At 53.3% G+C, this 27,981-nt stretch overlaps 2 protein-coding genes across 3 annotated transcripts in view; one reads left to right on the forward strand and one right to left on the reverse strand.

Moving 5' to 3' along the window:
* LOC122389450 (integrin-linked protein kinase homolog pat-4-like) overlaps positions 1-14,599 on the reverse strand; it is a 32,942-nt gene extending 18,343 nt beyond the window's left edge. The window contains exons 1-5 of one of the 2 annotated variants that reach the window (XM_043381534.1): positions 14,319-14,599; positions 14,006-14,104; positions 13,364-13,529; positions 13,019-13,160; positions 12,396-12,527 (exon numbers count right to left, since the gene is read on the reverse strand). In XM_043381534.1, the coding sequence (XP_043237469.1) occupies positions 12,396-12,527; positions 13,019-13,160; positions 13,364-13,529; positions 14,006-14,094 (529 nt within the window). In that variant the 5' untranslated portion in view covers positions 14,095-14,104; positions 14,319-14,599. The remainder of the gene's footprint in view (positions 1-12,395; positions 12,528-13,018; positions 13,161-13,363; positions 13,530-14,005; positions 14,105-14,318) is intronic. The other variant, XM_043381546.1, reaches the window with a different exon arrangement.
* A 3,539-nt stretch (positions 14,600-18,138) lies between these two features.
* Positions 18,139-27,914, forward strand: LOC122389456 (protein PAT1 homolog 1-like). Its single transcript, XM_043381559.1, has 11 exons — positions 18,139-18,384; positions 19,250-19,322; positions 20,655-20,899; positions 21,059-21,500; positions 21,789-22,030; positions 22,388-22,534; positions 23,261-23,386; positions 24,799-24,996; positions 25,276-25,419; positions 26,527-26,646; positions 27,220-27,914. Exons 1-11 carry the CDS (start codon positions 18,346-18,348, stop codon positions 27,454-27,456), a joined length of 2,013 nt encoding a protein of 670 aa, XP_043237494.1. The 5' UTR covers positions 18,139-18,345; the 3' UTR covers positions 27,457-27,914.
* The last annotated feature ends 67 nt before the right edge of the window (positions 27,915-27,981 follow it).

The raw sequence follows: 27,981 nt of genomic DNA on the forward strand, positions 1-27,981 counted from the left end.
CCCATGCACCCAGGGGGCCCGGGCCCCATCCACCCAAGGGGCCCGGGCCAGTTCTCTCGTCCGGTTAGATTAGGACCTCTCTCCTCCCTCTCTCTCTCTCTCTCTCTCTCTCTCTCTCTCTCTCTCTCTCTCTCTCTCTCTCTCTCGAGCGGGCCCCTGACAGAAATTTCGGGGGGGTCAGCTGACCCTCTGACCCCCCCCTGGCTGCGCCACTGACATCAATGGCACAATGGATTTTCTACAATATATAATATACTTGTGCTTTAAAACTCCACTATTTCCTCTTACCTTGTAGATTCAACTGGTAGGTATCTACCGTCGCTTCAAACACATTACCCTCGCTTCTATCCCAACGATCCCAACGGCATTTTCAGAAGCTGCGCCGCGTTGTCACAAGTGCGCAAGATTCGTGCTAACGTTTTCGCTACTGAAATTTTTCCGTGTCTCCGGAGACAGCCGTAAGGTCTAGTTTAGCGGCAAGCGTCAAAGAGAATCGTCTTTATGGATTCGGCGGCCGGCTCTGAGTCATCACCTTCTTGCCACCTTTTGTCTCCGGTGTCTCCGGAGCAGCCAATGGATAGTGCTATGAAGTTCTCGTGATGAAGTAAGATTCAATATATCTGAAATTTTTGCGTGCATGAGAGAAAAATGTAAAGAACTTAGAAGCAACAACGAGAAAGGAGAATAGGTAAACTGAAAGTGGTTGTGTCTCCGACCACCTTCCTTTTATGAGAGACTCTGTCTCCAACACCGGTTGGAGAGTTGGCACATTTTTTCACCTCTGTGGGACGCGTTTCTGTGGCTGTGTCCGATGCGTCGTCCCTCCGGGTGCTTCCAGACGTTTCCTGTTTGTGGGACTCCCGTTCCACAGCTGGCTTTAGCTGGTTGAAGTGCAGAGCCTTTTCCTTGCCCTTGTCGTCACGGACGAGGTACGTTACTCCTCTCTCTCCTCCAAGGCGGCCGATGATGGTGCCCGGGCCTTTGTAGTACAGTCCCAGCTTCGGCTTCCCGCCAACCGAGACCCTATTATCCCGAATCCATACCCGGTCACCAGCCTCGAACCCTTTTCCGCTCGCGCGCTGGTTGAATCGGGTCGCAGCCTCCGTAGCACTGGCCCGGGTTTTCCTGATAGTCGTCTGATAAGCCTCTGAAATGGCCTTGAGACGGTCTTCAAGGTAGCACCGGATATTTACCGCCCGATCCGGAGGGTTGATGACCGCATCGAGTGGCGTTTTCGGGTGGAATCCGTGCAGCAGAAAGAACGGGGAATATCCGGTGACGCTGTGCACAGAGGTGTTGTAGGCCATGCAGTACGCCTTGATGTCAGCGTCCCAGTTCGCTCCTTGAGGGTCAACGTATTTGGCGACCATGTCCTTGAGTGTTCTCATAAAACGCTCTACCATACCATCACTCTCAGGGTGATAGGGCGTTGTACGCGTTTTCTGGATGCCCAGTCGCTTGCACATGCACTGGAACAATGCAGACTCAAATTGGCCTCCTTGGTCCGAGTGAATCCTGTCTGGCACCCCCATGTCGTAAACCCAATCCAACAGCACCGTGGTTACGGTTTCGGCATCCTGCCGTCTGACTGGGTACACTCGGACGTATTTAGAAAAATAGTCCATGATGACTACTGCATATCGGTTGCCATTCTCCGACACCGGCATCTCAGTGATGTCAATCGCAATTCTGCGGAATGGTTGACTCGTGACCTCCGTCACCAGAGGAGCCCGTTTCTTCGGTGCAGGGCGATGGCGCCGTTGGCAAAGGTCACACGTGCTGCAGTACCGACGGATGTCCGCGAACATGCCGGGCCAGAGGAAGCGCTGTCGCACTCTTTCCGTTGTTCGACTCCGTCCCAAGTGTGCGGACGTCGGATGGTCATGGGCGAGCGTCATGATCCTTGATCGCATCGAATCGGGGACCAGGGCCCGGAAGCCCCACTTCGTCCTCATGCCGAGAACGCCCTCCCGCACTTCGAGCTGCGTCCAGCTCCCACGCAGTAGCTCCCACTCGGCGAGAGGGTGATCGGGCGGTGGTTCCCGACTGCCCAGACAGGCGTTCCGCATGACGCTGAGGACCTCGTCCTCTTGTTGCGCCGTCTGCAACTCCGATTGTCCTGGTGCTTCAGTGACTAGGCGTCCCGCCTGGTCACCCTTCGCACTAGGTGGCGCAGTAGGCATTGCGCAGACTTGGTCAAGTTCTGCTGCGCCTCGAGTCTTCCCCACACATTCCTCCTCTCCACCAGAAGCAGGTTCTTGGGCTCTTGTAGCTGCGGTATGCACGGGTGCTTGACCGGCTTCGGCGGGATAAGACTTGCTGCGCTTGCCCGTCCAGATATTGCCGTTGACTGGTCGCTGCCGGGACATCGCATCGGCATTGCCGTGATCACGGCCCGGCCGGACAACCACCCGGAACTGGTAAGAGCTCAGCTCGATGGCCCACCGGCCACGTCTTCCCGTCCCGTCACGTTCCACATTGATGGACTCCGGTACACCCGTGAGTGGTTTGTGATCGGTCACGACTTCGAATTCTGCTCCAACTGTGTACTGGTTGAATCGCCGGATGGCGTGAACGATGGCCCAGAGTTCTTTATCATATGTTGGCCATCTGCGCTGTTGCTTTGTCAGCACCTTACTGTCGTAGGCGATGACTCTCTCCGTGTCACCCACCCGCTCCGCGAGCACTGAACCGACTGCAGAGTCGGATGCATCCGTGTACAAGACGAATGTACCACGGAACGTAGGGAGGGCTAACACTGGAGGTGCAGTCAGCGCCTGCTTCAGACTCTCAAAAGCTGCTTCAGCTTCCGGCGTCCACGTCAGGTGGTCACCCACCACCTTGGCTTCCCTCAGCGGCTTCGTGAGATCCATGTATTGTGGGACAAAACGGCTGTAATATCCGCACAATCCGAGGAAGCTTTTCATGCCATCTTCCGTCTTCGGTGGAGCCCAGTCGAGTATCTTCTGGATATTATGTGGGTCCGGTAGGAGTCCCTCCTTTGCGACCCGGTGACCGAGGAACGTAACTTCGCGCTTTGCGAGGCGGCACTTTTCTGGTTTGAGCTTCAGCTTCGCCGACCTCACTCGCTTGAAGACATCACGGAGCGTTGCGATGTGCTCGTCCTCGGATCTGCTTGATATGATGATGTCATCAAGGTAGACTAAACAGCGTTTCGAGTCCAGACTCGCAAGCACCAGTTCCATGAGTCGCTGGAATGTGGCTCCAGCATTTTTGAGACCCATGGCCATCACCCTGAACTGATGGAGTCCTTTGCCCGTGGAGAACGCCGTCTTTTCCCGGTCCTCTGTGGCCAGCGGGACCTGCCAGTAACCGGTCGCCATGTCGAGCGTCGTGTACCACGTTGCCCCCGCAAGGGTATCCAACGCCTCGTCGACCCTCGGCAGAGGATGCGCACATCCGCGAGTTCGGCTGTTGATCGCGCGGAGATCGACGCAGAAGCGGAAACTTCCATCTTTCTTTCTGGCCAGGACGACTGGGGAGCACCAAGGACTTGTACTCTCTTCAATTATTCCATCTTTCATCATCTGCGTCTTCTGCATCTCGACTTGCTCGCGGAGTTTAACTGGTACCCGCCGTGGTCTCTGCTTCACGGGAGCCTCCTCCCCTGTGTCGATGTGGTGTTCGAGCAAATCTGTCTTGCCGATATCACCCGCATACTGACTGAAGATGTCTGCATATTCGCTGAGAATGGTTCTGAGCTTCTCCTTTCCTTCCGCTGAGAAGTCAGATCCGTCCACATCAAGTACTTCTGTCACCGTCGTATTCTGACGCCTTTCTGTTCTGCAGCTCACATCATCAACGTCATCATCATCACTGTCCTCGACGCCTCCGTCTGCAGCCAGGCACAACTTGTACTCGCAGTCCTTCTCGTTTGTAGCATCATAAAATGTCCCTAGGTCACTGCCTCTGAGAACACGGACTTCTTCAGACCCAACATTTGTCAAAATGATCGAGACGCACCCGTCGTCGTCTGCAACGACCAGAGCCCTTGGAGTCAGGAGTCCCTCCCGCTCCGCTACGGTTGATGGCTCGAATATCCCGGCTGCACCCATTTCATCACTCTGCACGCCGTCCACTCTCTCCAGCTTACCGGCTACCACGCTCTCTGACCGTGCCGGAATGACGACGTTCGACAGTAATCGCACTCGCGCACGTCTTGGTCGAACCTGCTCCCGGCTCGGCAGGGGAACGCTCATGGTTCCAATCTTGAATGAGCCAGCGTCGTCGTCGATGACCGTGCGATGCATGCACGTGAAGTCGCGACCTAGTATCACGTCGTACACGAGGTCGTCTGCCACGGTCACTACCGGGCATCGGAAGCTGACTCCATCAATGCATAATGCGAGGTTTTCCAACTCACCAACTACCTGGAGGGAGGTACCTCCCGCTCCGATAGCATTGCGCGCGCTCGGGCTGAGCCGGATTGCTCTGAGTGCTGGGTTCCCCTCATAAAATCCTCTTCGCATCATGGTGAAGTCGGCACCAGTGTCCACCAGCGCCCATGTCGGAGCGCCGTGAATGACGACCCGAACGGCCGACGCCGTGAGTGGGGACGCTTTCGAGAGGACTGGGACCTGTCCCACGGCTCCAGTCCGGTTCAGTTTTCCTGATGCGCACCGGCGCCCCGCCGGGGATCAGCAGCTCTTGTCTCGGAGTGGCCTCCGCCAGTGCTGCCACCCTGGAAGTATTGGCACCCCGCCATCTAGTGGCCCTGCTGCCCGCAACATAAGCAGAGCGGCAGCGCGCGCCCATCCCTTGTCGACGGCAATGAAATGGGGCAGTGTCGCTTGAGGTGACCCAATTCTCCACAGCCGAAGCATCTGACGCTAGGTGAACCACGGCTACGCTCGGGGCAGTCTCGCTGAAAATGACCCGGCTGCTCGCAGCGGTAGCACCGGGGAAGTCGGCGAGACTTACTCGCATCAGGTGTCGTCTTCGGCGCCATTGTGATGGCCGATATCGACTCGTGTAGCCCGCGAATATGATCTTCGATGGCTGTGAGCCGGTTGTTGTCCGTCACAGTCTTTTCTGCTTGACCCGCGGTTGCTTCACCCCCGACCGGGCGGACCGCCCCGATGACGTCGATCTCATGATTTCGCACTGCCTTGATCGTCTTCCTCGTCTCCTCGAATTCTTTACTAACGCGTACCGTGTCAGTCAGTGTGGATACGTTTTGGCTGATTAACCTCTCTTGCAATTGCGTGTCACGGAGGCCACAGATGAATCGACCGCACTGGAATCCCTCCATAGCGCTGTGGTCGCTGGGCAGAGCCGGCTGGGCTAGCCCACTCAGCTCTCTGATCCTGGCTGAGAAGTCTTCAACAGACTCCGAAGGTGATTGGCAAACTCGGTTGAGTTCGGCATGAGCCTGCAACGTGCTTATTTGCCGACCGAATCGACTTTTCAGTGCTTCAACCACCCTGCCGTAGTACTTCCGTGACTCTTCGGTGAGTGACGCGAATGTGTCCAGTGCGACTCCGTCCAAAAGACCCACCATAGCCGCCAGCCGGTCCCCGGCTTTCATGCTCGCCGTCTGAGCTTCGAATCGGCAGAACCATTTCTGCCACACTTCCCCCGACTCTCCACTAAATTTCGAAGCTCTTGAAAGGAAAATGGTAGATAAATCCATAGTTTGTTATACTGAACTCTACTGGAGAGAGCCTCTCACCACCCAAAGTCTCTACTCACCGGCTCCGTCCACCTTTTCCACCGTGAGCTTGCGTAGGCCGTCACAGAACTCTCACCGCAATCTTCTTTCTTAAAAACTCATATGCAGCCCATTTACGTTATTGGTCCTACCGACCGCGCCAAAATATGTTAGGGCCAAGTAAAGCTGCATATACCACGACACGGTGTATTGTGCTTCCAGCGACCGAAGACCAAGCACGGACACGGCGACCCGCCGACTGACCCAGTACGGTCACGGTCGCGCCCTTATATAACCACGGCACAGAGCGCATGCGCGGTGACCGCGCGGCGGTCAGGCGGCTCGCCGGCCGGACGGCCGGGCCGCCGACCCATCCTGTTCCACGGCCCCACACGGCCGGTCCGCGGTCACAATATCCCAACACAAACTGCCCCCCCCCCCATGACGAAGGGCCCCAGGCCCCAGCCGAAAAAGTTCCCCAACGCGATTATATTTCGTTTGACTTGAAAGTTGGCTTTTGTCGATACATGATAAAACAATTGCTTCATTACCCGTTTACTTTTCAAAGCATTGATTGTTCTATTTTTGTTTACGCAGCATGTTTCATTCAAATACGATTCAGTGATTAGTAATCACCATCTTAACAATCACGTAAAATATTCGATTAACAAGCGTGAATGCAAGGCCCTCAAAAATCAGCCCGGGTAGCGCCTGACTGCCAGCCGGCCGACCGACCCCGGCTACTGGCTAGCTAGAAGCGGAGGCTAGTCACGGGTCGTCGGGTAAGCCCAGATCTGTATGAGCGGGGCAGCACCTCCTTTGTCAATTCACATATTTATTTAGCCACATAGACATGAAAAATCATTACAATGATTCGTAGCGAGATCACAGACCAGAGATTTAACTGTTCTCACTTTTATAGGGGAGAGTGGGGTAAGATGCCCAGGGTGGGAAAGACGCCCCACCCCCTCTAGCGGCGAAACAAAGAATGGAACCTGGAAATTAATGTTCTTAGCGTAAAGCGGAAGCCTGCCTTGTTAACTGCACAAAAATTTGCGAAGCTCAGTTGGACAACGGCTGGCTGGTGATTGCATGTTTTTTATTTGCTGCTTTCAAAAAATATTTTGGTGTCAAAACATTGTAAATATCAAAGAGGGTAGATAATTTTTGAGTCCCTTGCTATAGTCGTGATACATTAACATGCGTGTACTGTGTCCCTAACAGTTTGTTTCAGGGTGTAGTTTTATGGCTAACAAATTGTACTGATTTAATGTTGATTCGGTACCTTGGGGTAAGATGCCCCCTGTCCTGATGGGGAAAGACGCCCCCCTAAATCCGTAGGCTGTCCTTCAAGCAGCCCGTCAAATCATTTATTACATACTTGTGATGAGAGACAAAAGCCGATCTGGGACTATTGATAGTCCAGCACGGTCGGGTGCTCCCCATGCCGGTGTCTCGGCACACACGGCGACTTTTTGGGCGGCATCTGACTCTGAGAGCCTTCACGACGGCCTCTGTGGGCCCCATTATTGGCTCCAGGGCCCCTCACGACATCCTTTGAGGGCTCCCACGTTGGCTCCACGGGCCGCGCTGACATCTGAGGTCCCCACGATGGGCTCGAGGGCCCTCAAGCATCATGAAGACCTATAAGGGCCCCACAGTGGTCTCCGAACGCCACCACGGAGGCTTGTTTGGCCACGCTGGACTATGATGGCCCTAACGATGACCTCTAAAGCCCCTTACGACTGCTTTTGAGGGCCCTTACGATGACGTTTGGTGTCTACTGCAGTCTCGAAGGGACTACTGATTCGTTCAGGCGATTCACGTGCCCATTTATGCCACTTATAGTGCAGGGGGCATCTTCCCCAACGCCAGGGGGCGTCTTTCCCACCCTGTGGGGTAAGATGCCCCCTTTCACTTCTTCAGGAAAATGCTTAATAGCAAAAAAAAGTTATCATATTTCAGGCACGGAAGTGTGATATTTTTGGAGAAAAATGATGTCGGCTTCCGTTTAAACTCCAAGTTTTTGCTTTCTGATCGTCATTTTCGAATAATATATGACATAGTAAAACCCTGGGCATCTTTCCCCACTCTCCCCTACCACAAACTACAAGGACACAATTTTCAGGCGCATGCCCACTTTCCTAGTAGGTAACAGTCGTAACAGATATTCAGGAAGCCCGTACCAGGGCACGTACGGCCGACGCCGGCCCCGATCACCCACCTTTCGCTGTCCCGGCGGCGAGCGAGGGACCCACGGCGACCGCGCACCTCACCGACAAAGCAGCACTGTCACAACGAAGAAGCCCTCAAAGGGCCCGAAGATCCGAGGGCCCTTTGAGGCATTCTGAGGGCCGTTTGACGTCAGCTGAGGGCCATTTGATGTCAGCTGAGGGCCCTCTGACACCTGCTGGGGGCCCTCTGACACCAACTATGGGCCCTTTGAGACCTTCGGAGGGCCGTTTGACGTCAGTTGAGGGCCCTTTGAGGCCTGCTGAGGGTCCTTCGACGCCATCTGAGGGCCCTTTGAGGCCTTTAAGAACCCTTTGACGCCAGCCGAGGGCCCTTTGAGGCCCTCTGAGGGCCGTTTGACACCAGCTGAGGACCCTTCGACGTCATCTGAGAGCCCTCTGACACCAGCTGGGGGACCTCTGACGCCAGTTAAGGGCCCTTTGAGGCCTTCGGAGGGCCGTTTGGCGCCATCTCATGGTCCTTTGACGCTCTTCAAGGCCTTCTGAGGACCCTTTGACCCAGCTGAGGGCCCTTTGAGGTCTTCGGAGGGCCATTTGACGCTAGCTTAGGGCCCTTTGACGCCAGTTGAGGGCCCTCTGACACCAGCTAGGGGCCCTTTGACACCAGCTGGGGGCCCTCTGACGCCAGCTAAGGGCCCTTGGACACTTTTGGGGGCGTTTGACGCCGGCACTGGGCCCATTGACGCCTTTTAAGACCTTCTGAGGGCCGTTTGATGTCGGCTGAGGGTTCTTTCAGGCCTTTTGAGGGCCCTTTGACGCCATCTGAGGGGTCTTTGACGCCACCTGAGGGCCCTTTACGGCCAACTGAGGGCCTTCTAGCCCTTCTGAGGGCCCTTTAAGGCATTCTGAGGGCCCTTTGACGCCAGTTGGAGGCGCTTTGGGACCTTTTGAAGGTTGTTGAAATTTCACATATATCACCTTCCCCTTGACTGCGCTGGACATTGTATGGCCTCATTTGGGCCTGCCGGGGCCCGAGATGGCTTTCCTGGTCTTTTTAGTCGCCATTTTAGCTCATTTTAGACAGTCTTCGGCGGTCTTAAGAGTAGGGGCCCATTTGAGAACCATTTGAGATGGCCCCCTTTCGAATGGGGGGGGGGCACGGGCCCGTGTACCCCCCCCCCCTCCTCTTGTGTGCGCCCTTGTCTCTCAATTTCGGTAAAATGCTTTGTAGGTATATTTCGAAATTCAGACTTGAGAGTTGAGAGTGATCACCATTTTATGTTCCTCCGATTTAGTTTGAACACAGCCTGATGTTGCAAATGGGATTGAAATTCATTTATATTAACCCTCGCCCGCACATGCCATTTTCCCATCCTAGAACGCACATGGGGGGGGGGGGTTGCCACCCCCCGCGCCATTTCGTTCCTGTTGGAGATAGAGCTTAGCGGTAAAGACCAAAAAGATTCTTTGGGAAGAGACGAATCCAATGATACCCAGTTTTACCTTCTCAGGTCAGTCATTGACCTTCCAGGTCAGGTCAAACTAAAAAATGTTGCTGTTTTGGGTCACCGTTGGATATCAAGTGCGCTGCTTATCAAATACCGATGACGATGCTGTTTTCTGGTTCCAAGCCAGCTAGAACCTCTTTGTCACACTACCCGACCAGAATTTTGCTGCTGAGGTCATTTCAGGTCAAGTTAGGTCAAGGTCAATTATATGTGTTTGTATGTCTGTATGTGTCTGTGTGTATACTGATGTGTGCACCGATTGTTTTTGGGTCCATATTACATGAAATCATGATCTGAGAAGCTTTTACCAAAAATACAGTCAAAAAACTTCACAAAAAGTAAATTCAGCTTGCCTAAAACGCAATTATCTTAGATGACCTAGGTTGACCTTGACCTTGACCTTGACCCTTGTACATCGTCGAACAACATGTTCCATGATAGGTGGGAGGCAAGACTGGCAAAAAAGGCCGAAATCAGGGTGTCAAAAGCACACAAGGCCTATGGCAAACGCAAGATGTTGAGAATTGGCCATTTGGGTCATGACATGACCTGAAAAACAAGGTCATATCTCCGAAACCAAAAATCACAGAAACTTGAAATTTTCAGTGGACATCAAGAAAGGATAGAGGAGCAGCTATACGAAAAATCAGCCTTCTAGCTCTAAAAATGTTGAGTGCAGAGCAGAAAGACTACCTGGGGGGGTGGCAACCACCCCCCCCCCCCCCCCATGTGCGGGCGAGGGTTAAACCAAGGCCCCCTAACCGGCGCACCGATAAACGGAAGTCGAGGTTTCTGCTTGTAGGTACAACTTACAATAACTTTTGAAATAAAATGATTTTTTTTTGCATGTACAATTTTAATTGTATGAACACTAAACACCCAATGCCACAGTCCAATGGCATAAAGTTGGGTATTACGAAATGACATTAGATTCATTCGCACGAATTTCAATCAATCAATTGAATTTATAACGAAATTGCATTTTATTTTTTTTATTCCAACTTTTTATAGAATCGGGGTGCCCTTTTTATGCTCGGCGACTGGCGAGGCGACACCCACTTTTGCTGGAATCACCTTTTTTATTGGGCGCCTTTCTACTGCTGGGGTCGCCTCTCTCCTGCTGAGGTCACCCCTCTTATGCTCGGCGGGACTTACTTCTGATGGGCGCTCCTCCTCTGCTGGGGTCTCACTTTTCTGCTGGAGTCTGACATTTCCCTTCCCTGATATGCTCTATTTTTGCTAGAGGCGTCCCTCTTCTGCCGGGCGCCCAACTTCTGCTGAAGGTGCTCGGGTAGGTCTGGGGGCATTGCTCTTTTGCTGGGGAGCCCCTGTTCTGCTGGGACGCCCCACTTCCGCCGGGGCCGCTGGGGGCGCCCCACCTCTGCTGGGGGCTCCCCGGCCCCACTGCTGCTGGACGAACCCAACTTTTGCTCCAGGTGCCCCTTTTGTATTGAGGCGCCTCTCTTCTGTAGGCATCCCTCTCCTGGTAGGGCGCCCCTTTCTGGTGTGGCGCCCCTTTCTGCTGAGGCGGCCCTATGCTGGGGGCACTCCTCTTCTGCTGGAGGCGCCCCACTACTGCTGGACGAGCCCAACTTTTGCAGTTTGCTTGAGGTGCCCCATTTATATTGGAGTGCCTCTCTTCTTCTGGAAGCATCCCTCTTCTGATGGGGCGTCACCTTTCTGCTGGGGAGCCCTTCTTGTGCTGAGGGCGCTCCTTTTCTGCTGGAGACATCTCTCTTCTGGTGGGGCGCCCCGGGGCGCCCCACCAGAAGAAAGGGCCCCAGAAGAAAGGGCCCTTTCTTCTGGGGTGCCCTTCTGCTGTGGCGCCCTTCTTCTGGTGAGGCGTCCCTCACTGCTGGGGTCGCCCGTGTTCTACTGAGGGCGCTCTTCTACTGGGCAAACCCAACTTTTTCTCCAGATGCCCCTTTTGTATTGGGGTGCCTCTCTTCTGTAGGCATCCCTCTCCTGGTAGGGCGCCCCTTTCTGGTGTGGCGCCCCTTTCTGCTGGGGCGGTCCTATGCTGGGGGCACTCCTCTTCTGCTAGGGGCGCCCCACATCTGCTGGACGAGCCCAACTTTTGCTTGAGGTGCCCCATTGATATTGGAGTGCCTCTCTTCTTCTGGAAGCATCCCTCTCCTGCTGGGGCGCCCCCTTTCTGCTGGGGAGCCCTTCTTGTGCTGAGGGCGCTCCTTTTCTGTTGGAGACAGCTCTCTTCTGGTGGGGCGCCCCCTTTCTGCTGGGGTGCTCTTCTTCCGCTGGGGTGCCCTTCTTCTGGTGAGGCGCCCGTTTCTGCTGGGGTCGCCCGTATTTTACTGAGGGCGCTCTTCTACTGGGCGAACCGCAAGTTCTGCTTGAGGTGCCTCATTCCTACTGGGGGCGCCTCTCCTCCGCTGCGGCGCCAGTCTTATGCTTGACGATCCCAACCTACGTTGGAGCCTGGAGGTGCCCCACTTCTGCCTCGGGCGCTCCACTTTTGCTGAGAAAGTCCCGTTTTTGCCGGGGTGCCCCTTTCGTCCATTTTTTGGGGAACGATACGACTGGACGCTTCCCAAGCCTGCAAGCAGCACGACGCCGGTCGCGAGACGGAATGTAGCCGGGAAATCACCCTCGCCATTTGATCAAGAGCTTATCGGTGTCGGGCGGCGTGTGGGGCGCCGCTTAGCCTATGGGGGTGCACTTTAACGTGATGGGGGTGCACTTTCAGGGGATGGGGGTGCACCTGCACCCCCATACATATATAAAGTTACACCGCTGAGTGTTATGATGCTAAAGGACTGTTATAGGTACGTCTGTTCTGACACAAGAACAGACGAACATCCACTCCCAGTTAAGGAAATTAAACGGATAAAAAGCAGCACGATCAATAAACAGTGATCGACAAAACGCACTGCACAGCAAAATATTGAAAGCTTGATATTTCAGATGTGAAACTGCAGACAAAGGAACGCTTTCTGTGGGTCACTGCATTTTTTACCCGTCCGACTAGGGACAGGAAGTACGACTGGCCCCGTCAGCATTACTCACGGCTGCGCGTCTTCATGCCCAGCCAGCTCTGGTCCTTGTATTCGATCCTCCGCAGTTCCTGGCCCATCTGTACGGCCAGCTCGTGCAGACGCGTCGCCATCGAGCCCTTGCAGTAGTCCAGCGGCGTCTTACCTATCACACGACACGGACAAACGGTTACAGAGGCAAATATAATATCACTTTGTAAGTTTTGTGCGTTGCCGAAAATTTGTGTCATTTACAAATAACGCACAAAGATTTTGGTGAATACAATAAAGGCTCATCCATCCCACCAAACACAATCACATCTGAGCACTAATTCAGCAGAAACACGGTCCAACCCAGCAGTGATAGCCAGGCGCTGACACAGCCTAGCTCAGCACTAAGGCAGCCGACCTGCGATCTGATAGTCGACCCCACGCCCCTCCACCATCCAGTCTCCCCGCTCTCACCAAAGCTCATCAGCGGGAGAGCGGAAGCGCTCTCACCAAAACTCTCCCCGCTCTCACGAAAACCCTCCCGCTCTCAGTCTCACCCAAGCTCAGCCTCACTCTATCCCGCTCGCACCCCACTCTCGCCGAAGCTCTCTCATCTCTCACCGAAGCTCTCTCTCTCCTCTCTCACCAAAACCCTCCCGCTCTCACCGAATCGGTTGGAGATGGTGACGATGCCGCCGGCCTGGATGAGGTCGTCGGCGATGCCCTGGTAGCTCCAGAAGCAGGCGTAGTGGAGCGGCGTGTTGCCGTGCTCGTTCGTTAGGTTCACGTCCACCTTGGTACGTAGCAGCTGAAAACAGCAATACCGTCACGGTCGGCGTTGGTTCAGGGTGACTTCAGGTAAGACTCGCGCAGCCTAAATATGACACAATTCGTGAGCTTTTAGCGTTAAATCAGGACCAGTGAGAGTGGATCTGAGGTCAGGTCAGATGTGGTCAGAACTGGTCGAGTCAGGTCAGGTGAGGTCGGGTCAGTTCATCTTCGCTCCCTCACCAGCTGTACGACGGGTCGGTGTCCGTGCGCGGCGGCCAGGTGCAGCGGCGTGTCGTCTCCCATGTTGGTGGCGCCCACCCTGGCACCGCGCTGAATCAGCATCTCCACGATACCGGCGTGGCCGCACTTGGCCGCCCAGTGCAGCGGGCTGAACCCGTGGTCGTCGCTGCGCAGCGCACACGGCACACAAGTCAGACAGGGTGTACATTGACGTGACGTGGGATGCATGCATGGGATGCAAGCTGCTGGTCCGGCTGTGATTGCGATCATGCACAAGTACATACAATTTTCAAAGCGTTTCAAAGCAAAATAAATATTTGCAGAAGTGCTTATTGCCTAGAGCGCACCCATCACACGTTTGAGAAAACGCTACCACGCTGTAAATACGTTGGGTCGTGAATAAAAGGGCACATGACACACATGATGGCTATGATTTTTAATTAACAGCTACAGTAAATAGGAAAATAGTACCCACAAGCAACCAAACAAATATGGCCGTGCAGGATCTTTTTTTAATATGACGATAACACATCCAGCAGCATATAACAGTTTCAGATTTCAGTCCCACTGTGGTTCGTGTACTCGAATCACAGCACAAAGTAGTGCTCAATTGCCAACTACCAAGTGGCAATATGTACTTACCCTTCATTCATGTCATGTTCTGTATCATCCAGCCAAACGCGGACATGAAACGGATTGCCCTCTCGGACATATTGAAATATATCATCCATTTTTCAAACTCTGCTGAAAGAAAATGACATGAAACAGGCATAACATTCTAAAGACAATTTACATGGTTTTGAAATTTCGAGGCATTTTCCAGTCATTCAAGCAGCAGTGAGTCACATGGCATAACAAACTCAGCTAAACAGCTATTCCAACAGCTATCAGGAGGCTTAAGCATGTTCAGACCTTTCTGGGTTCTCAATATTTATGAAGAAAATAAAATACTCACGAAGCAGTCGCACCTTGCCACGAAAAATAACAAAAAATACACAGGTGCAATCTTTCAGGGCGGGGTTCGTCGCATACAACGCTGAGATTTGTTGACAAAATCCATTAATGGCGCACCTGTTCTTAATGCACCACAACTTTTTCTTTTGTAAGGAGCCCCACCCTAGACGAAATTACGGCGGAAGTATTGATGAGTGAATGAATCAAAGGCCATCTAGGGAATGAATGAATGAATGAATGAATGAATGAATGAATGAATGAAATTCATTTAATTCATTCCACGACTCTGGCTCAGGCTATGGTTTCGCTATATTTGGCAGTTCGTTGGGAGAAAAAGCTAATCAATGGTCTGAGTCTTGACCAAGGTCTTGACAGTGAGCCGAACAAGAACAAGATCACCGGTGGTGGCTCGATGCCCTACGGTGTCACTCGCAAGATTGGTGGCGAGGCAGCCGTGCCCTAACTCACTCACATAACTGATCTGTCAAATGACTCAAGAAAACTCGTAACCAGCACAGTTGACCAAACACTAAACAGAAGGCCAAGATGTAGTGCTGGCTTGGCGGCTGGACTTGGAGCGACGGAACAGGACAGGAGGGAAGATCCGAGACGACTGAGGCTATTTACAACTAAATGTTACTGCTTATAGGCTGGCAGCTGCGGCACAATTAATGTATCGGGGCGAAAAAACAGCATAGTAGTTCCACAAAAAGGCAACGGTAAGCCATAGCACATGCTCTCACCAAAGCTTCTACACAGTCACAGTACAGGTCAGTCCTTTGACCTTTAACATTTATTTACGATGAAATGAGCGATACAATACAATGGAATCATCCAGCGGCGGACATGAGTAACACGATGAGACGGGCGCACGGTGACGGTTGGGGTCCAGCCCCTCACGCCTTCTCGAGCGGCGCGTAGTTGAGGAGCTTCTCGATGAGGTCCACGTGTCCCAGCAGCATGCGCCGGCAGCAGTACTTGCGCAGGCCGAGCGCGTCCAGCGCGTCACTGCCAGGCAGACCGGGTGGAGGGAGACGTCAGCAACACGATCACGGTCCGTGGGACCACCCTGACTCACAGCTCTGTGCAACCGGCCTGACTGTGAGGTCGACCTGACCCGACCCTGCGTGTATAGTCGACTACAAAATGATGTTCCACTCCTCAGAAGCTATCAGTTGACCGGAGCGCTAAGTTGTGCCGTTTATCACGCAATTAAGCGTGTCGATTGTGAGCATTGGGACAAAGCTATAATTTGTGAACTCAGCCCGTGTGATGCGGCACAGCCTACCGCTCCAGGCAATTAATTGCCTGTGAAAAGTGGAACATTATTCTAATTTCTATCGTCGACTATACTCGGTCTAACTTGGTGTACTCTGCCTCACTCACCCATCCGTGTTTTCGGTCACCCACTCACTCACCCCTCTGTGTACTCGGCTTGCAGCAGTCCCAGGTAGGCCTCCCATTTGTTGCCCACCACCTTCCCGCAGGTGAAACAGCGCACCGGGATGATCATCCTGAAAACTGAACAAGGGTATAGGTTAACGGCTAAAGCCATGGATACTAAGAAAAAGATGAATGTCCAAGTAGTGCTGAGGGGGGGGGGGGGGTCACGTCCCTCCCCCGTCTAGCTCCACTCCTGGGCAGTGGGCGGTGTTTCACGGCAGAGCACTGCGCGCGTCGGTGCGTTGGGTTTCCATGGCAATATCAACAAACTCCACTCTGACGCTACGCTATGACGTCATCGTAAAACGCTAGCACCCCAGCGCCAGCACCATCAGCACGCTAGCAGCATTCGCATTTCGCACTCAAACTTCTGTTCTCTCTGTTCTTGGTTTCTTAGGACCTCTGTTCCAAACGCGATTCATCATAAGCTAACGGATCGCACGTAATGTCATTCGAGTGACGTCAGGGGTGTGACTCACCTCCCAGCGCGCTGCAGCGCGCGCAGCGTCGGGCGGTGAAACAGGGCCCGGGGATACGTAGCGATACGCGGTAAGCGGCATTCGAATGAGCGTCAAAAAAATGATGACAAAAGTACTTATGCCATTTTTAGGTCTGAGGTCAGTTTTACCAACATAAAAATAGCTGCCTGTCGGAATTTTTACCTTAAGCCACTCCACATACTGTAAAGTGTAAAGTAAACGGTAAAACCCTATCCGCTTACGTGCCCATCGCGTTTACGCTCCATTATGTGAAGCGGTCTTAACCCGCGCCTCGCTGGGCTATTAAAGGAAGACTGCCACCTTCAAAAAGTTTTCTCAGATCGGCCTATGATTTATTCCCTGGACAAAACAAAATTTTAGAATTCACCTGACAAAGTATCATCACGTGAATCGCGAAAAAAATTGTCCATTATCATACAATTATCAATCGGTTAATGTCTAGCGACAATGTTTACACATCACTAGACTTCAAGGTCATAAGATTATTACATTTTATTTGAAAAAGTAAGGTATTTTATGATTTACTAATATATGATTTCATAAGAAATTGGCCATGTTTAATTTATTTTGCATTTAAGTTCGTAAAACATTTAAAAATCATGGCTCATTTGGAATGGGTCTGGCCCATGTTAAACCCCATTTCCCACACTTTTTTGGAAAAAAATGAACTACTGAATATATAAGTTTAACTTTTATTTTGACACTCCAAAATTCTTCTCTGATCTCGAAACAATCAAAGTTTTGACATATATTTACCAAAAGATAAGAAAATTCATGTTTCAAAGTTATCAATAAACAGTAGAGATGTCGGTTTTCTTGGACTAAAAAAATGGCATCAAACTGAACTTTGGTCTCCGATTTCTCGCAAACGGGTTCGAATTTCGGAAAACCGACTTCAGTCTGGGACATAGGTGGCTCAGCTCTAGTGAAAACCGTTTTGTGGAAAAAAGGTGGCAGTCTACCTTTAAGCCATACGCGCCATGCTGGGGGGGGGGGCAGATTCTGCCCCCCCTTTCTAACTTCCGAACCGATGGTCGTAGAAAGACGGGGAAAACGGCAATCGAAAGCTCTCAACAAGGCGGATCTTAAGAGCTCATTTTTGCTTAAGTAGGTCAGAGGTCAGGTCAAGGTCAGGTCAAGGTGGTAGGGTCCGTCAATACCCCTATGGAGGGCGGGTTCCGGTTAGGAGACCAGTAAGTACTAAGTAAAGTGTCATGCACAAGTCAGTCAGAAGCATTAAAGCAAGGCCAAATAAGTTCATTTAAGTAGGGTGCCATGCACAAGTCAGTCAGAACAAGAAGCATCGGCACTCACACTAGTAGCGCACGTGCAGGGCTCCCACTCCCACTCGCTCGTTGATCGCCCCAAAAGGGCCAAAAGGCAATGTTGTCACAACTTACTTTACAAACCAAGTATCCGACAGAACGAAAATGTGCTTAAAAGTCGAAATAATCACGTATTCCTTCAAGTTATGCCCAAAAAACTCTTGCACATGCATGCAACTTGCATGCAATTTTATGACATCCGATTTTCGTCACATATGCGCCATTTATGTAACTCTGGCATATATTCCATAAAGGATTTTGGTACAGGATTTTGGTACATTACTAACAGGCACATATTTTTCCCATTTTTCATTCCTTTAAATCTTATTTTTTCCTATTGAATCTTCCAAAATATATTTTACTTCCGATTTGTTAAAGAAAAATAGGATCAGATAGCGCAATCAACAATATGAAGGATGCATTCATTAGAAACAGATTCGGGTTGAAGCAAAGAGCAGAGAAAACCTTCATATGGCAGCTAAGTGAAAGGTGAGACGTATGTGACCAATGTAGCGCCCCCCTCTATCGCTGCCCCCCGCGTTCATCTTTTGTTGGGAAATCGCTTGAAAGTTGTGTAGATTTCGCCACAGTGTATATAAATATATTTCGCTACTTTTCTGGTTGTATGTGTACTCTTGTTTGGTGTCTTTAACCCCTCACTTTAAATATTTGATTTTTAAGGCCATAACCGGCCTTGAAAGTTAGGGCGCGCCTCGTAGTATGCCTGAAAAGCAAGGCGTCAATAAGCTAGAACATCACAATGTCGGATAGCTTTTTTGGATTTGACACGGCACATATGGTAAGTACCTTTTACAAAGCAGGAAATAATTATGCTTTTATTTATTATGGTGCGAAATAAATGCTAATATTATTATTATTTATCTCTTCATCTGTAAAAAAACATTTGCAATCAAAATCAGCTTGGGTCCCAGTTATTGTTATTGCCAGTACAAGTAAAATCACCAGTATTATGAGGACCGTTCGGTTCTGTGCAGCGTAGATCTGTGCTGTGTGCGTCATGCTCGGGTGACATCAGCTGCCTGTCTCTGCCCACTATCCGCCGGCACACGGACCTAGTGCTGCTGCAGTCTTGAATCCGCGGGCTTTGAAACAGTGGTAAGGGTGGACTGGCGATTGTCATTCAAATAATGGTTAAAATGCATTTAAATGTGGTAAATGAGCCACAGAAAGAAGTGATGATACCCAAAAAACAACATACAAACTGCTTACAACAGGAAATATAGGACAGTAAATTTAATTATTGCAAAGACCATCACCGCAATCAGTCAGTCACGCAGCCCTCTCCTGGCTCTCCCCTCCCCAAGCCTCCTGTTGTGTCTGCAGCTGTAGCAGTCAACACATTCAAGGCACTCTGAGAAGCGCTGGGAGGTGACTTCTTCTTCCGCCAGCGAAGTATCAAATCTGCACATCGCTTCGCTTTCCCTGCTAAAAACGAGCACTGCGGCATTATTTGTCGCTCGTAATTTCCGTTCTCCCGGGTTATTTATTCACAAAGTAGTCAACCTGGCCATGTAACAATTACAATACTGAACATAGTCCCTATTTACCGCCTACCCCGGGGCCCGGTGGCAGGAGGCCTCCCGTCTTCCCCACTGGGCTAGAAAGCAGTCTCCCCGACTGACCCCGAATGTGTTCCGTTTCAGTCGGATGATGACCTTGGACCTCCTGACTTGGACGATGACCGGTACAACAGCGAGACATTCGGAGCCGACGCCGGTGAGTTTTCCCCGCGGCAGTGGACGGTTGCCCAATAAAGTATATTGTAGTTGAAGTGGACTGATAGAGAATATCACAAACATTTTAATGAAATTCAGTGTTGATGAAAATGTCTTCTCCCCAGGCTGTAAATGGTTGCGCATTTTCAGATTTGCAGACAATTTCCAGCCCAATATTCTCGCGATCCTGGAGTTCATTTGTAGACTTTTACGATGTTTTGTTACGGAGCGAGCGAAGCGAGCGGAGTCTTTCCTTAGATTAACGGAAATTTCTGAGTATGAGCGGCCGGCCGGCCGGCCGGCCGGCCGTGCGGACGCTTTTGCGAGGCTTATATCTCAGCAACCACTTGACCGATTTACACGCGGTAATTTTTGTAGGGTAGCTTCATTCCTTCTACCAAGTATTGGACTATTCCCGATGCATGTGGGTGACCCCTTATGCACGTGCCACGTGCAAAACGAAGAGGTGTCACTTTTGTAATTGTTGCAATATCTCGGTAACTACTTGGCCGATTGCGCTGAAACTTTGCATGTAGGTAGGCACCCACTAGGCACTGCATATCCATGTGCCAGAGTTGGGGTGCTGCTGCACGTGCGCACGTGCAGGGGTCGTTTCCAGATCTCGAGAACGGCTGGACCGATGGCGCTCAAATTTGGTACACGGTTAGGGACCAGTTAGTAGGGTGCCGTGCACAAGTCAGTTGGGACCCATTTAGCACGTGCGCACGTGCAGGGTGCCGCTCCCAGATCTCGAGAACGGCTGGGCCGATTGTGCTCAAATTTGGCACATCGCTAGAAACCGGTCAGTAGGGTGCCATGCACAAGTCAGTTGGAGGTACCCCCTCGAAATTTCGCACGTGCAAGACTCACCCCTTCGCTCGCTCCGTTAGTCGCCCCAAAAGGCGCTATACTGGTTTAAAGTGAACAGCTGTTGTCGAACTCTGCTTGTACCTCACCTACGGCGGAGCTCCGGTAGCAGCGTGGGGTGGGGGAGGGCCGCTCTAGACGGTCTCGTATTACCGGCCGCTGGGCGGATCAGATAGCTGACACTTGTCAGCCCGAACTGAACAACTGAGGAAAGAAGCAGTGCATTTAGAGGACTTTGACACAATAGCAGTGACAAAAGTCGCCCTCGTAGGCTGCGGCTGACATCATCCTTGGACATAAACTACGGTTTCGTTACGTTTTTGTCCTCTCTTTTTGACTTTGAATGATGGAATCGCTAACAATCACTGTCACGAATCAATCCCATAACTCCCGTCACTCCCATCCCATCACAAGTCCCATCACTCGGAACTTATTTTCTGACCCAGTTTCGTCGCCACCCTCTCAGGTGAGTGGGAGGAGGACGACCATGAGAAGATCTCTGCCTACCTGGAGCGGGAGCGCTCCGTGCTCCACCAGCTGGGTAACGGGCGCGCACCGCTCTCCGTGGCCGCCGACCAGCTGCCGGGAGCCACCGACATCGAGCGCGGACTCTCCAAACTGGTGACCGATGACGAGCTCGACGACCCGTGCATCATGTCGGTGCGCCGCAGCAGCCGGCCGGCGGGCAGCGTGCCCATCCCGCACCCGCAGGTATGTGCCGGTCGAATGTCGAATTGTTTGCGATTGTACCTGTCCTGCTTATATCTCAAACTTACGTAACTTTCTTTATGAATTGCTATTTAGAAGAAACTTCCGCTGCTTTAACATTGGTTACTGTGCTAACCAGTACTTCGCCCACCCGTCTCTTAGTTCGGCCGTCCGCGCTCGCCGCCCATCTCGTCCCTGCTCGAGTCAGACATCTCTGGCTCGCCGTCTGCCAACTCCATCTGGTCGACGACCCCCACCCGGCCGGCCAACGCCTTCGACGACCCGGCCATCATGTCGGTGGGCCGTCCGCGCGCGCCGCCGCCGGCCGCCCGGCTGCCGCTGCCCGCCGCCGCCAAGGTGCGCACCGTCGAGGAGCTCGAGCACGACCTGCTGGCGCGCTCGCCGGCGCGTCCCCCGCCGCCGCCGGGCTTCGGCCGCGGGCTGCCGCCGCCGCCGGCCGGACCGCCGCCGCCCATGGACTTCAGCCGTCCGCCGCCGATGCGCGCGCCGCCGCCGCCGCCGGGCGAGCAGTTCCGGCTGCCCAACACCCACCTGCCGCCGCCCAGCGTCACCTCCATCCTGCCGCCGCAGCTCATGAACAAAGGTGAGACGCGGGAGGGGCTAATAGTGGGGAATAAGGACGCTGTCTGACAGTCTAGATCCTGATAATGCTGATGGGTGCAAGCTGCGATCGTGACGTCGATTATAATGCGAGCAGCATTCTTTACTAGGAATTGTTAAATCTGATTACCTTTTCAGTTTTCTTTCTTCAGTTTACTTACAACTTCTTTAGATGTTTCAGTTTGTTTCGCTTCATATTTTGTCACTTGCATCTTCCCGTACCATCCCACCATCCCGGTCGCAGTTGGTGACACCGATGATGCGTCCACAGACCGGGGTAGCGGCGGCGCGGGCCGCGGGCTCCCGGCCGGCCGCGGCACGCCGTCCCACCACCAACACCAACACCAGCACCAGCGGCAGCACCAGCAGCCGCACCAACAGCCGCAGTGGCGCCAGGACCAGGAGCGGCGCCGCCAGGACCCGTACGCCGGCCTGATGACCTCGCGCGAGCGGCAGTGGCTGCTCAACATCCAGCGCATGCAGATCAAGGGCAACTCCGACTACTACTTCCAGGTGAGAAACTGGGTTCTAGGACGCAAGGGGACGGAACAAACGATTACCGTCAACAGGCTGTTTGTTGATAATGCTGGGGTGTCCTGCCATCCAGGCAAAGGTGAAAATAGGATCAGCTGGTGACCAAAAGAGAGTAATGACAACAATTTTTCACTGGTGACTTACTGGAACATGGCTTTGAGAGCGTCTTCATTGTACCAAGTCTGAAAGTTTCATGTAACAGTTGGACATGAATTAAATGAAAGTGATTGAGTGATGACCAACTGTTTGCTCATGAGTTCGTTGCAGCTCACATTTTTGCCTCCTCTCAGTAAACACGCCCAGGGCACCGTGTTTACACCCCTCCCTGTCCGACAGCACTTCAACTCTCGGAAGCTGAGCCAGGGCCGTCGCGACTCGCGCGGTGGCCACGGTCGTGACCAACACAAAGACCGGGACGACAAGCATACCGACCATCGGCTCTACAAGCCGCCAGAGATGGAGAACTCGCTCGGAAAACTGCAGGTCCGTGCCTGACCGACTACTGATGGTTGATGGGTTTGAGGGCGGCCGCTGCATTCGGTATGTATGTCAGTGCAGAGGCGGGATTTTGTTCCTGAAATGTGATTTTCTGGATGTTTTCTCAGCGTGCAGAAGGCACAATCATTCCTGAACTCTGTCATGTTTCACCCTGTAATTTTCTGACCGTTACGTGGCTGATGTAAACTGGCACCGCTAACCTTTTCCAGCGATCCCGCAGGACTGCTAGCCGGAACGTGGCATGGTGCAACTATGTTGCAACTGCAAACATTTCCACCGCTAACTTGTATGACCTATGGCCCCATGTCACTCCTACCCCGTACTTGGCCATCGATTTGGCATTATGAGTTTGCATTGCTCGCTACCTGCTTAGTGCTTATACTTGCTAAATTATATGCCCTTCTCCATACCCTACTATGTCTAGCTTCTGGCAGCTCGCTGCCTCACGTTCGACCATTATAAAAATGCATCGGCGTTAATTAGCTGACCTGTATTTGCCGTTTCCAACCAATCTGCGCTTCTTTCTGCGTTCCTCTGCGGTATCCTTCAAGCTCCCATCTCCCACCAGAGTTCTATAGCCTTGCTCCCACCCTGTCCATTTGTTACCACCATGTACCGATTTCCCGGCCTGTTGACCGACCGTCTCCCATCCCACCCATATGTCACCATGAACCCACTCCCACTGTTGACTGACCGTCCCCACCCGTTTAGGTGGCCAGTGTGACGGCGCCGCGGAAGATAATCGACCTGGGCGTCATCAACCAGGAGTCCGCTGACGGCTCGCGTGACCACAAGGAGGCCAAGCGCGACCGGCAGACGCTGCTGCTCATTGAACAGGTGGGGGCGACGGCCGATCGGTCCGCTGTAATGGTACACGCCCGGATAACGATGGGGATGCACAGTCGGTGTTGTTGTTGCTCGCTGAAGGTGTTGTTCACGCTGGAATCAGAGTTGGGTGTCTCTAAAGTCGCTGAGAATCATGCTAATGGGGACAAAGCTGTCGCAAGGTCTTGTGGGGTTAAAGGTGATAGCACTGCAACCAGACATGTGTATGCAGTGCGTTGCTGGCTACTGTCATAGGTTTTTCAAGATAAACTTCAATTAAATTAATGCAATCATGAAACTTTAGCGTTTGTTGCTACTGCAGAGCTGTGCTCGTGTCTTTGACCCATTGTCTTCTGTGCTAGCCGATTGATGAATGATTGTCGTGGTAGACTTACCTCTCCTGTCCATCCCGCTATTCCAGCTGTACCACCAGGTAATGCTGGTGAAGGGTGCAGGTGATAACCTCTCTGTCCCTCTCCCCATTTCAGCTGTACCACCAGGTGATGCTGGTGAAGGGTGCAGGTGATAACCTCTCTGTCCCTCTCCCTATTACAGCTGTACCACCAGGTACCAGCCAGTCCCTGACCTCTGTCCCCATTTCAGCTGTACCACCAGGTGATGCTGGTGGAGGGCGCCGACCGGCAGGCAGTAACCTCTCTGTCCCCATTACAGCTGTACCATCAGGTGATGCTGGTGTCAGTCCCTGACCTCTCTGTCCCCATTTCAGCTGTACCACCTGGTGATGCTGGTGTCGGTCCCTGACCTCTCTGTCCCCATTTCAGCTGTACCATCAGGTGATGCTGGTGTCAGTCCCTGAATCTCTGTCCCCATTTCAGCTGTACCACCTGGTGATGCTGGTGTCAGTCCCTGACCTCTCTGTCCCCATTTCAGCTGTACCATCAGGTGATGCTGGTGGAGGGCGCCGACCGGCAGGCGGTAACCTCCATATCCCTCTCCCCATTCCAGCTGTACCACCAGGTGATGACCCCTCTCTCCCCCATTTCAGCTGTACCATCAGGTGATGCTGGTGGAAGGCGCCGACCGGCAGTTGATAACCTCCCTGTCCCTCTCCCTGTTACAGCTGTACCATCAGGTGATGCTGGTGGAGGGCGCCGACCGGCAGTTGATAACCTAGCTGTCCCTCTCCCTGTTACAGCTGTACCATCAGGTGATGCTGGTGGAGGGCGCCGATCGGCAGGCGGTAACCTCTCTGTCCCTCTGTGGTTCCAGCTGTACCACCAGACCAGGTGATGCTGGTGTCAGTCCCTGACCTCTCTGTCCCCGTTTCAGCTGTACCATCAGGTGATGCTGGTGGAGGGCGCCGATCGGCAGGCGGTAACCTCTCTGTCCCTCTGTGGTTCCAGCTGTACCACCAGACCAGGTGATGCTGGTGTCAGTCCCTGACCTCCCTGTCCCCATTTCAGCTGTACCACCAGGTGATGCTGGTGGAGGGCGCCGACCGGCAGGCGGCCGGGGAGCCGGAGTCGGAGGCCGAGTCCGCTGAGCCGGCCGGACCGCGCCTCTCGCCTGAGGAGGTGCGAGCCGCCGCCAGCGGCCGGCTCTGGTCGGCCCTCAGCCGCGAGCAGCAGCTCGTCCACATACTCGCCATCAGAAAGGGCAAGGTGAGGCGGACGGATGCGTGAACACAGGTTTATGTCTCAAACTACGTGCGAGCGAATAGAGATTGGGTTGGATGTGTTCTTGTAAACATAGAAACTGCAAACGAAAATTAAAAAGTTTCTTGTTTCGGCGTTTGTTTATTTTACCTTTTGACATTGCATTTTATCGTCGCTATTTTTTTTACATGTCGGAACTCGGCACAGGTCCGCACTTGCTAGTTGCTAATCGATGCCATCAACTTTTTGGTCTGACACGCGCCCCTCCGGCCGTCTCCGTCGCAGGGCCTGGTGCTGCGCTGCCTGCCAATCCTCAGCAGCCAGCAGTACTACCAGATCGCACTGACGCTGCTCAAGCACCTGGCGGTCGTCCTGCACAAGGACAAGCTGGACAACATGCTGCACAAGTTCTTCGTGTGCATGCAGATGGTAAGTCGATAGGTCTCCGCCGGCTGCGCTCGGACGGGTATTGATGTGAGATATAATGGAGTTTCGCGGTGCGCTACCAATGGGAGTTCCTCGAAGGTATTGCGACTGTGTGGCAGCATAATTGGAGTGCCGATGGTACAGCCGAGCTCCCAAAGGGAATGAATGCCTAGTGTCTGGCATCTGGCTCAGTCGGAATGCTCATTGTCCAGATCTTAACTATTACCATATTTATCCAGGTGCGACCTTCCTTATATTTATTTTCTAATTTGCAGACTGTCTCGTTTTAATGACGCTTTCCGGGTATAATATCGCTCCCTTTAGTTTGCATCTGACGCCATGGGCACGGCACGGTTCTACCGACATTGTATCGTGGGTCTAGCGGGCTTCTAGCGGGGCTATCACTGTCCTAATGTAATGTATTAAATTGAGCGGCGCCCGGCCCGTGGTGAACGTGACAGGACAGCTGAGCGAGCCGTGGAGCCAGCGGGCTGTCCGTACCGGGTCAGGGGGTGCGAACGGCCCAGCGCTTCCTGTGACAACGGCCAGGGTCGGCGGTAAAGTAATTGGATGACACCGGTAAATGGTTGCGTCGGCTCGAAGTGTGTTATCAATATTGTGTTTCTGATTCCTCAGCTGCTCTACTCGGGAAACCATTGGACTAGCTAAACATTGCTTACAGAGGAGTTGCCTACAGTCATGAATGTCCTAAAGCACTAGTTTTCTTATTAGGTATTATTTATTGCCTTTTATGACGTTGTTGGTTTGCCTGGTTTGGACCGTTTTGGACGGCCCTGGTTTGGACCGTTTCAGTCGCCTCATGCTGGTCACTGTGACCCCGCTGACCGCTCTTCCTCGCCCACAGGTGGTCAGTAATTATAGTGACCTGGCCCAGGTCTGAGATCACCGAGCTGACGGGTTCTCTCTCACTGACTGTTTCTCCTTACCCACAGGTGGTCAGTAATTATAGTGACCTGGCCCAGATTTGAGATAACCGAGCTGACGGGTTCTCTCCCACTGACTGTCTGTCCTTACCCACAGGTGGTCAGTAACAGTGACCTGGCGCAGATCACGGAGTGGCTCTCACTGACTGTTTGTCTGTACCCACAGGTGGTCAGTAACAGTGACCTGGCGCAGATCACGGAGCTCACGGCGGCCCTCACTGCCTCTACGGATCTGGACTCTGCGACGCCGGCCAAAACGCCGCTCCAGCTGGTCGCCTGCTCACCCGTGAGTAACGCCGCTCCTGAGATCCGTTGGACTGTCCTCCATGATAGTTACAGGCACCCGGCACTTCGGTCAGGTTGCGGCCATAGTTGGGTTAGGATAGGTGGATTCAAAATCCTTGATTGAATGGCCTTTCGCTTTCCCCCAATGCCTTCTAAAATGATTACGATGCCCAAGTCTTGCGTTTTTTGCATTTTTTTTCTGGATATTTGACTGCAATTCCATAACCTTGGTGGACTTTATAACCGAAGCCTCTGAGTGAAAATTATCTTAGGCTACCACTTACCAGTGAATCCACTGGAGATGTTAGCTAAATATTCCAGTCGAGCCATTTTTGTCCAGCTGTCGGCTGTGTGTATTGCACTCGCGATGCTGCCCGTATGACCCCTCCCTTGGCCTCTGACTTGTTTCTCTCTGCGTTCACTGCGTCGGCCGTGCCCGTCTTCTGGCCGACCTCGTCTGACGCGCCCTGCCTCGTCTAACCTCCGCTTCCCGTCCCTCGACCCCTGTAACCGACCCACGCCACTCAGCCCCCGTGCCCTGCCTGACCGTCAGTTCCCCTCTCGTCCCTGACAGTTCGGAGTCTCCGTGGCGCTGCTGCTGCTGCTGCGGGGTGACCAGCTGTGTCAGCAGCAGCCGACCTCCGGCGCCGCCGAGCGCTGGCGGCCCCTGGCGGCCGGCCTGACGCGCTGTCTGTCGGCGCTGCCGCAGCTGGCGCCCCCGCTGGAGCCCGTGCCGGCCGCGCTGCTGGCCAAACACGTGCCAGAGCCGCGCCTGGTGGCCCGCCTCGTCGGGGACGTCGGAGCCACGTGAGCGCCGCCCGGCCGGCTGTGAGACGAGTGACGGGGCGGCCGGTGCCGCGCGCGGCCGCCCGACCCACTCCTGCTTTGTTACCGAGCGTTTTATATGGCGAGTGAGCGAGCCGGCCGACGCCGGAGCCGCGGTCGGCCGGTGACACCCGCGAGGGAATCCGTATCTACAGAGAGGAGGAGCGTTTTGTTTGCCGACACGGCGTGTGCCCGTGGCCGGTGCTACTGGTTGTCGGCGGGCCTTGCCGTTCAGTTCCGTGCGGCGGCCGGCGCCGGGCCGGGCGGGCCGCCGACAGCGGCCGCCGGGTCCGGCGCCGGCCGCCTCCACCGTTCCGCGCGTCCGTGGCCGCGTCGGCCGGCGGTCGGCGCGGCCGGGCTGTATTGGTTTGGCTCCTGGCGGCCGTCATTGGTTTAGGCCGTACACGCGGACACGCTGGCAATAAATGGGTCGATGGATGGATAGCGCGCTGCTCTGGAGGGACGAAGGTGGTGGGGAAGGGTGGTGGTCACTGTAAAAGCTTAGGAAGAA

Source organism: Amphibalanus amphitrite, unplaced genomic scaffold (assembly GCF_019059575.1).
Source record: "Amphibalanus amphitrite isolate SeventyFive unplaced genomic scaffold, NRLGWU_Aamphi_draft 000019F_arrow, whole genome shotgun sequence".
In the NCBI taxonomy this organism is placed as follows: domain Eukaryota; kingdom Metazoa; phylum Arthropoda; class Thecostraca; order Balanomorpha; family Balanidae; genus Amphibalanus; species Amphibalanus amphitrite.